The sequence below is a fragment of the Myxocyprinus asiaticus genome, chromosome 37, assembly GCF_019703515.2.
Source record: "Myxocyprinus asiaticus isolate MX2 ecotype Aquarium Trade chromosome 37, UBuf_Myxa_2, whole genome shotgun sequence".
NCBI classification, from domain to species: domain Eukaryota; kingdom Metazoa; phylum Chordata; class Actinopteri; order Cypriniformes; family Catostomidae; genus Myxocyprinus; species Myxocyprinus asiaticus.
The window spans coordinates 11,034,268-11,043,496 of NC_059380.1; the positions used below are offsets into that span (position 1 = coordinate 11,034,268).

Here is a 9,229-nt window from a genome sequence, read left to right on the forward strand (position 1 = left end):
TTAAAAAGGTCTCGAGAGACACTGAAACACTGATTGGTATCTACAGCTCACTGAGTGACATTGCCTCTTGAAGTTTGATCAATAAAAGTAGTTACTAAAGCTTGGCACAGTCAGCAAAACAATTCTCCAGTTTCATGTTGGAGTAATCTGCCTTCAGTAAATGCTTAGACTTTATAATAGAGGCCATCAAACTACCCCATAACGCCTTTTAAGGTATTGTTCATGTATTGTTCAAGCAACCACACTGACCGCATGTTCTTTACCAATTTTGTTCAGAAAATGTTAAAGGAATATTCCGGGTTTAATTCAAATGAAGCTCAATCGACAACATTGGTGGCGTTATGTTGATTACCACAAAAAAAGGCTCGTCCCTCGTTTTCTTTAAAAAAGCAAAACAGCGGTAACGCGCTCAACAAGCCATGTGATAAGATGCGTGGATTGATGGTCTCAGACGTGGAGGCAACTGAGATTCGTCCTCCACCACCTGGATTGAGGTGAGTCGCTACGCCACCACGAGGACTTAGAGCACATTGGGAATTGGGCATTCCAAATTGGGGAGAAAAAGGGGTAAAAAATAAAAAAATAAATAAAAGCAAAAATCGAGGTTACAGTGAAGCATTTACAATGGAAGTGAGTGGGGTCCATTTTTGGAGGGTTTAAAGGCAGAAATGTGAAGCTTATAATTTTATGAAAAGCTCTTACTTTAATTCCTTTTGTTAAAACTTGTATTATGTAAAAAAGTAGTTTGAATCATCATTTTAATGGTCATTTTAGGGGTTTGGGGTTTACAAAATTACGTCATCATGGCAACAAAGTTGTACAATTTTATATAAATTTACACAGAAAAGGTTAGTAAACAATTTTGTCACATTAAAATCATGTTAACATGCAAAGTGTTTATGTCTTGTGACTAAACTTTTAAACAATGAGTATTTTAACCTGTACTGACTGGCCCCATACATTTCCACTGTAACTGCCTCAATGTAACTAAAAAAAAAAAAAAAAAGGTTTTTAAGGAAAGGAGGGACAAGTCGTAATTATTTTTTATGGTAATCAACAGTATGCCACAAACTATGTTGATTGAGCTTGTGTTGAACTTGGAATATTTCTTTAAAAAAATTAGTGTTGATATTGTGAGTTTAAGATAAACTGTATTGGAAAGGAATAAGATCAGAGGTTAGATCATTTACTTTAAAAGAGTGTGAAGGATCTCTCATCCTTCCATCTATTGTTTAATATGGATTTAACAGAATGTTATAAAAACACCCCACTTGTGCAATTTTTCCACCGTAAAAGCACCATATACTGTATAATGGAATGGCCTTTTATGATGGGCAGATAACTGGTTATCTTTACCACATAAATGTCTTCTCTAATCTCAGCAGCAATCAGCCCTTCCTTCTACCTTCCTGAGTCACATAAATGACACTAAATAAAAAGAAAAACAAATTCAGAGGAACTACTTTAGAGGAACTCCTTGTCTGCAAAGCAAAGTTCACCTAAAAATTAGCTAGCTGAGAGCGCAAGCGGTGCAGTCAATCTATCTGTACCCAAGGATGTCAAGTTACGTCATGACATGTTCAAAATGTCTCTAGCTACACAAGACAAAGTTAGCTTTTGTTTGATATTGATGCTGATGGCCTTTTCAACCTCAACACATTAGTACCTCACAAGGCCTCTACTGTGTTAGACATAAAGATGCCCCTTTGTGACCTTTTGTGCACTGTGTTTCTTCATGGTTTTAGAATGTCACAAGAGAGGAAGAGGAGGAAAAGACAACATCTCTCACAGAAGAAGAAATAAAAGCAAAAATAGAGGACTACAACTCCATAGTGACAGAGAATGGAATGAAATTAGTAAGTATTGTTTAGTCAACAAAGCATATTAGCATCATGTTGTAATCTAAGAATGAAGACTTCTCTTTTGAACGTAACTTTGACAAAAGCTGTAATGGAAATTCCTTTGTCCTTCTCCAGGGCACAGATGGCACATACACTGGTTTCATAAAGGTTAATTTGAAGTTGCGCAGGCCCGTGACTGTACTTTCTGTGGACGGGAAGTTACCAGGACCATGTTCCTCTTCTGATAGTTCAGATAAACGCACATCCTTCTACCTTCCCAGTGATGCTGTTAAACAGATACACATCAGCAGTACCACCACGGTCAGTGAGGTCATCCAGGGCCTGCTGAAGAAGTTCATGGTACAGGATAACCCTCGCAAGTTTGCCCTCTACCGCCAGACCCGACGAGATAGTCAGGGTGAGCAACTGACCATATCTGTATGTTCAAATGAAGATGGAATATACATTAAATCATACAAAATAATGTGGTGTTTGCTTGTTTTGTCAGATCTTTTCCAAAAGCTGCCGTTATCAGAGTGTCCGCTCTACTTGAGGCTGTTAGCGGGTCCTGATCTAGAGAAATTGACTTTCGTTCTCAAGGAAAACGAGACTGGCGAGGTGGAGGTGAGTTATTTTGTAATATTGTTTTTGAATCTTCAGGAACTTTCTCCAAAGTCAACATGCACTCATAATTTACCCCATTTACTTTCTCAATACCAGCCGCGGCCCGAGCATTTTAAGTCTAGGCCTTCAGTGCGATTCATGCCATTTAAGAAAACACAGTTTATACATAATCATACATTACGTGGCAGTCAACTATTAATACCAACTGACATTTTAAAAACACGTCCATGCACGAAAGCCAGAACCAAGGAGGTCTAATACCAAGAAAAAGCTTGCTAATAATAATTTTGCTTGCAATAAATTTTGTTTCATCAGGGTACACGGTTACTTTTCAAAACTTGATCTGACACTGAATGCTCAAGCAGCATAATTTACACTTGGAAATCTCCTGACGTTGCTGTAACAATCCAAAAAGCACTCACCAATTTGCTTGGTGAAAATCAGTCCACCTTTCCTGTTTAATTAATCAATTGCACGATCATGCAGAACATCTCTGGTTTTTAAATCCATAAGGATCTCTTTCTCAGTGGTGATGTGGCAGTGACAACCGACTCATCAGCAAGATCTCGTGCTCTTTGCTTTCAAATGACGTACATCACTTAAAGCGTGATTGCGTCACTCAAGGCCAGCTATAAGGCCTGGACTGGGACCTATCCTAAAGACCACACCCACCAAGAACAAGTAAATCAATCTGACTGGCTGATGAATCTGACAGTCTGACTTCAGATGCCTATTCACCGCAGTGTTGAGGGATTCTGCAGAAATTCTGAAGGCCTGACGGGGTGGAGCTCGGACACACGCGCTGCTTCGGCTAAGGAGCATGGCTTCGGGCATGCAATTTGTGAAACAGTTGTCACACTTTGCTTGTAAGCATCGAGGAATAAATTCTGATTGGATAAACTTTGTTTTTTGCTATTCGTTTGTAGATGAATTAGAAGTGGACAGCGATTGAAAATACATAGGCAAAAAGGTCAATGAGAATGAAAGGATGAAAAAATATTTATTTATTAGGCATGTTACGCCAGCAGAGAAGGCTTTGCTGGCCCTGAGAAATCGCCACTGCTCAATACATAATCTGGTCTTATTGTGCATGACTTACTGGTACACCTTATTCAGAATAAAAAATGTTTGTCAAATTGTTGTCGTATTTGTTTATTAAAATCTATTTACTTGCTCAGTTTTTTTCCACCTCGAAGCCCACTTTTTACGATCCAATCCATTGCAGATGGATAAAATACCACCCTGAATTTTTTTTCTTTGAATATTCTGTTTCCCTCGAAAATGTCACATTACTAAAGTAATAAAAGCAATAAGCCATGAGAGGCCATGTGTCAGTTATTTTATCACAGAGAAGGGTTTATCTTTACATGACGTGAAGTGGAGTTCCTAAAACCCCCTTACCCGTGATAAAATCACTGTAATGCACAGACTCAAGTGGCTTATTGCTTTTATAAAACAGTGGCAAAAGCAATATGATTGAAGACCCCAATGTTAGATAAATGGATCAATGTAATATTAACAATAATTGGACTAACCAATTCTTCGACAGGCTCGCGTTTGACTGTACGCAGACGCTGAGAGTTTGCTTCAAAATCAAAGTATACTTTGGGTTTAAGGCATGTGGGGCAGAGAATCTGCTGGCCTCCCAAACTCCACAGCGCCCCTAATTTTTCCAATGGAAATCTGTGGTAAAATATGGTACTGCAACAAGCCCTTATTGAGACTCATTGGGGCAGAAATTAATCTGCCCATATAGGTAGAGCCTATGATTGTGAACATGGTGAGCGCTTTCGATGAACGTGTGTGTAAGAGCATGTCGTTTCTATTGCAAATTCAACAAAAAATTGGCCACCAAACAACTTGGTCTTGATAACCCAGACATACAAATAGTATGGCAATTAAAAGACAAGGGTAGGCGATAAGACATTGTATGTATTGTATCACGAAAAAATTGTGTCAAAAAGCCTTGGCTCTCTGTTGTGCTGATCTAAATAAAATTGTATGTTTCCCAAATTCCCATATTTACTTTTTCGTTCTTATTTTGCAAGGGGACTGGGGATGTATACAGTAGTGTAGGTGTTTGCGATTTGAAACATTTCTACTGCAAACCTATTTACAGCTTGAAACTTACTGTGATTTAAAACATTATTATTAATATAATTAAGCATGTATTTTATTTATTTTTAGTTCTGTGAAAATGTTTAAATGGCATATAGATCTGTTTATGTATGTTGATAGATATTTCACCATAGCTTTCTATTCCTCTCCTCCCTGGGGTTCTTCAACAACACTTAACATTTGATTTAGATTTTGATCTTCAACAAGTCAATATTCCAAGGTAGAGCATTCTTATTTAAAATATTAGAATCAACATTATGTTCAAAGAGTGCCGCCTTGTGGTGGAATAATGCAAGGACATGTGTCTTTGTGTTTGTTGTTTGAAGAACGAGTTAAATGAGTTGAATAATGTAAAAAAAAAAAAACAACAACAAAAAACAGCGCTCAGAGAAAGATCTGCCCTGCCTATATCTGTGGTCAGGAGCTGCTTCTGCTTTGGATAAAAGTGTCTGCTAAATGACTAAATTTAACATTTAAATGTAAGTAATACAGTTCCGAAAACATTTGCTGCAATGGATGCTTCTTAATGAGGTTCACCTAATAAGAATTTAGAGAATTGGAACCTACCTGTACTATAAGGTTTAGTGAACTTCACTTCATGTTGACTTTAATAATGTCTCTTCTCTCTTTCCTTTCCAGTGGCATGCATTCTCAGTCCCTGAGCTGCAGAATTTCCTGATTATCCTGGAAAAGGAAGAGAAGGAGCGCATGCGGCAGGTGGAGCAGCGTTACAGTGCATACAAGGAGAAGTTGTTACAGGCTCTGTGTGAAGTTCAGGGCAAGCCGGGATAATGCAGGACAATCACTGTCCCTCACTCCATTGAGCCGACACAGGGCCAGCCTGGAGGACCAATGGCACAAAAGACTAACTTACAAACCCTCCACTCAGGACTCTGTAGAAGCTCTTAGCATGTCTTTGCGATCCTTGGCCCCAAAAAGGGGCAAAGGGTGTGAAACACAAAGAGGAGGTTGGAACTAAAGATTCATTCTTTTAAAAGAGTAATCTTTCTCTCTGAAAATGGCACACTGAAATCCCAGCAGTCATGGTTTTTGATATTTAATTGGGTTTCATTTGTTTTTTCTTGTTGTTTTTAATTCAACCTGGTCTTTTATTGATTTGTTTTACATGCTGCTTCTATTGCTGCTACTGCAAGTGTTACTTAAAGCATGACTTCCCCTTTTGTCACTCCACTTGTGTCTAGTGCATGTCCTTAATCAGGGAATATCTGTAATAATATCTGAAATGGGGGAGTAAATGAGAGCAACCCCCCAACAGGAAGTGGAAAGATTAAGATTAAATATGATGCTTGCAAAATTTCAGAGAACTTATAGTAACCTAGTCTACTTATTAAAATGTGTACAGTCCATTAATGGTTATTACGTGCTAATGAAAAAAAGGCAACTTTCTCTCTCTTGAATTATACTCTTTATACTTGAGATTGTCTAACTTGTACTGTATTTTACTGAAAATGTTTCACCCTGCAGCTGAATTCTGTAGACATCCAGTTCCGGTAACGGTTTGGTTACATAGACTCCACATAATCAATATCTATGCTGCTTCCTTCTATTTCAAGTAACAAAATGGCTGCTCTTCTCTTTAGGATAGCCATCATTGGTAAAAGACCCACAGCTATGGCTGCTGTATATTATGTATAAAAAAAAAGCCTGTCTATGTTTGAACCGAGATGGGCTGCTCTGCATGCCCTGATACAGGCATTTGAGCTGAATTATCTAGAGATGTGAAAAGCACCCATGGAGACTGTTATTCAGTGTTGGGTTTCTGAAAAGAGGCCGCATCTGTTCAGGTGTCACATGAAAGCTTATAGCAACAATCTCAGCCTCAGCACCGTCAAATCACATCAGTATTTAACGTATGCCACCAGCGCTTAATGTATCGTGCAGGGAACGTGTACAGGGACGTGTAGATTGTTCAATTCACACGAGCGACATTGTGTGTGCTTTTTAACAGTTCAGCTTTTAGCACATAATAAACCATAGATTTAATATTCATGTTAGAATATAAGGAATATGGATCAGCACTCTGAAAGTGCTATGGATCTAATCCACACTTGGGCACATGGGTTGTATCTTCTAGCATCTGAATCTGTTACACCAAAGTACAATAGTCCCCCTGAGGTTTAATTACAAAAGGATCCTCACAAAGGCAATGCAAAGATATTCCTGTTTTTTTAAGTTGTGTGTATTGTGGATTCAGGTCTTCTGTGATTTGCACAACAACAAAGGCCATTGAGTGGTCAGCCAATATGTACAGTAATCCATAATATTCTGTAATGGGGATATGAGACACTCCTTCTTTTGCTTTGATAAATAATTCATTTATAAAGGGATTTATGTTTTTACGTGTGTGTCTTCGTCTGCAAATTAGGCCTATATACCATTAATCCTTGGGACAAGAGAAGCTTTTATGGATGCCATTATGGATAGTGATTAGTATTGAAAAGCACCAAAGTGTTATTCCCTACTAGTTTGGAATAATTGTAAACCCTTCAATTTGATATTCCAGTTATATTGTCTACAACAGAAGCACATTTAAATCCCATACCTTAAAGGTGCACACAATAACATTTCTGTTTATGTTCGCTTCCGCCTAGCAGCATAGATGCAGCGTAAAAAAGAAGTTCTCAGTTACCAATGTTGTTGTAAAAATGTTGTTGTTTTAATTAACTTATTCCACAAGTAAAAGCGTCCAATTACAAGGGATGATCCCAACATGGCGGTGCTCATGAATGTGCAATTGATTTATTTGCTCCATATGTAGAATAAAGCAGCTTTTTCTTTCATTTTATGGGAGTCATAATTTTTAACATTTTCTAAAAGTACTATTCTACTATTTTCATTCCCCTCCGTCTAGTGCACCTTTAATGAACCATCTAATCAGATGGATATAAATGGACATCACTGGCAAGCATTTATGTCAGTTGTATCATGGCAGAGGTCAGGGTTATGATTTGGAATGGTTAGAGTTTGGTTTTTATTAGGGTTGAGCACCCATTTAAAGGAATGTTTTTAGTGATGGCACTTAACAGTCGTAAGTTTCCATGTGGCTCACTCTGCCCTCATGCTGGCCCTGTATCGCCTCCTGGTGGACTGAAAGAATCACTTCCACTCTTAAGCAAGAGACAGGGGCTTTGTATGTCTGCTCAGGCTGCTTTTTCCTGACAGCCATATTCCTGCTGGCAGTGCCTTTAGTCTCTGTGCAGCTTATTTTGACTGTGTACTGTACATATGCTCTAGATGTCTGCCCCTATAACCACACATGTCGAGAGATTTCACACATTGGCAGTGGCAATAGCCAGGTGATTTTAATGTCAGAGCCATCAAGACCACATGGGACTTTTTGGGACTTGTGTTTAAAATGTTGAAGAGTGTGTATGTGTGCGTGGATTTGTTTAATTTATTTTTTGTTCAAGTGAGTGTAAACTTGAGTATGTGGACAAATTATTTTTATTGGGCAATCCTTTTGTTTCATGTTTAAAATATCTGTAAAGCTGTAAATAGACTGAAGAATGAAATAAAAGGTCATCCTTTAATGCCGATGAGTCTGATTAACTGAAAGCTATTATATAATAACTTTTATTTAAACTGATAAACATAAGGCAGCTTACTTGAATTACTAACATTTTGGAAGTAAAAAAAAAATTTACAAAAATTTGCTTTTTTAATAGCAAGTGAGATGCCTGGCATTAACTACATTTCCAGCCTATTTTCATCAAAGGCCCTTGCAGTTACTAAAAGCTCAAACACATTTTTTCAATTTAACTGCTCAATCCCAAATCTGTATTTAACAACATATGCACTAAAGGATCACATATAATTTAAGCACACAGTACATTACAAGCAAAATCTCAGTCAAGAATGTGAATGTTCCAAGGAATCTACATCTGATATCTTTTGAAAAACTTTTCACTTGTATAAATTTTGTTTTAGATTATTATGATTGACTACATACAGAAAAGAATAAGTAGTTTTACATCAATACTAGTTTAATATAATCACAGTTGCACAAGTCATGTACAACCAGCAGAGGGAACCCTAATCTGATAGTTCAAACACAAAAAGTTTGACGTGCAAGTGGTCAATAACCAAAGGTTATTTGTAAAACAAAGATTGTTGTAGTAAATGTAGAAGTATAGTGTAGTAGTAGTAGTGATTTGATAGATACAGTGCACAAAACTAGTCCATTGCTAAATTATATAAACATACCTTAAGGTTTATCACACAAATCTTATCCAAAATGATTTCCTCATTTAACTATGAGAAGTACAGTATATTGACTTAAATACGTGTATATGACGTGCAGATGGAAAGACACAACTATTGTGTGTAGAACAAATAAGAACACTCAGCACTGAACACAAGGGTCAAATAGTGCACGTGTACTTGTGCACATGGCATACTGCAAGAAAAACATGTTTATTACTTTCAGTTACAAACTTGGTATGAACTGGCTCCACACTTTAAAGAAACACTCAGTAAAATCTACCTAAAGGTTCGATAGCATGCCCATATTTGGAAAGACTTGCACCCAGAAACTTTTCAAGCTACCACAAAAAGATAGCAGTTGTGAGTTTCCATCATAATGTTCAAGACCCCCCTCGTGAGGTGCTATTGGACACACCCGTCCA

The 9,229-nt window shown here is 37.6% G+C and overlaps 1 protein-coding gene across 4 annotated transcripts in view; it reads left to right on the forward strand.

Moving 5' to 3' along the window:
• The window catches only part of LOC127428284 (ras association domain-containing protein 5-like), a 59,004-nt gene extending 50,870 nt beyond the window's left edge, over positions 1-8,134 (forward strand). For all 4 annotated transcript variants that reach the window (XM_051676543.1, XM_051676544.1, XM_051676545.1 and 1 more), the window contains 4 exons: positions 1,746-1,856; positions 1,977-2,259; positions 2,350-2,465; positions 5,223-8,134. In XM_051676543.1, coding sequence (XP_051532503.1) covers positions 1,746-1,856; positions 1,977-2,259; positions 2,350-2,465; positions 5,223-5,375 — 663 coding nt within the window. In that variant the 3' untranslated portion in view covers positions 5,376-8,134. The remainder of the gene's footprint in view (positions 1-1,745; positions 1,857-1,976; positions 2,260-2,349; positions 2,466-5,222) is intronic.
• Positions 8,135-9,229: the final 1,095 nt, after the last annotated feature.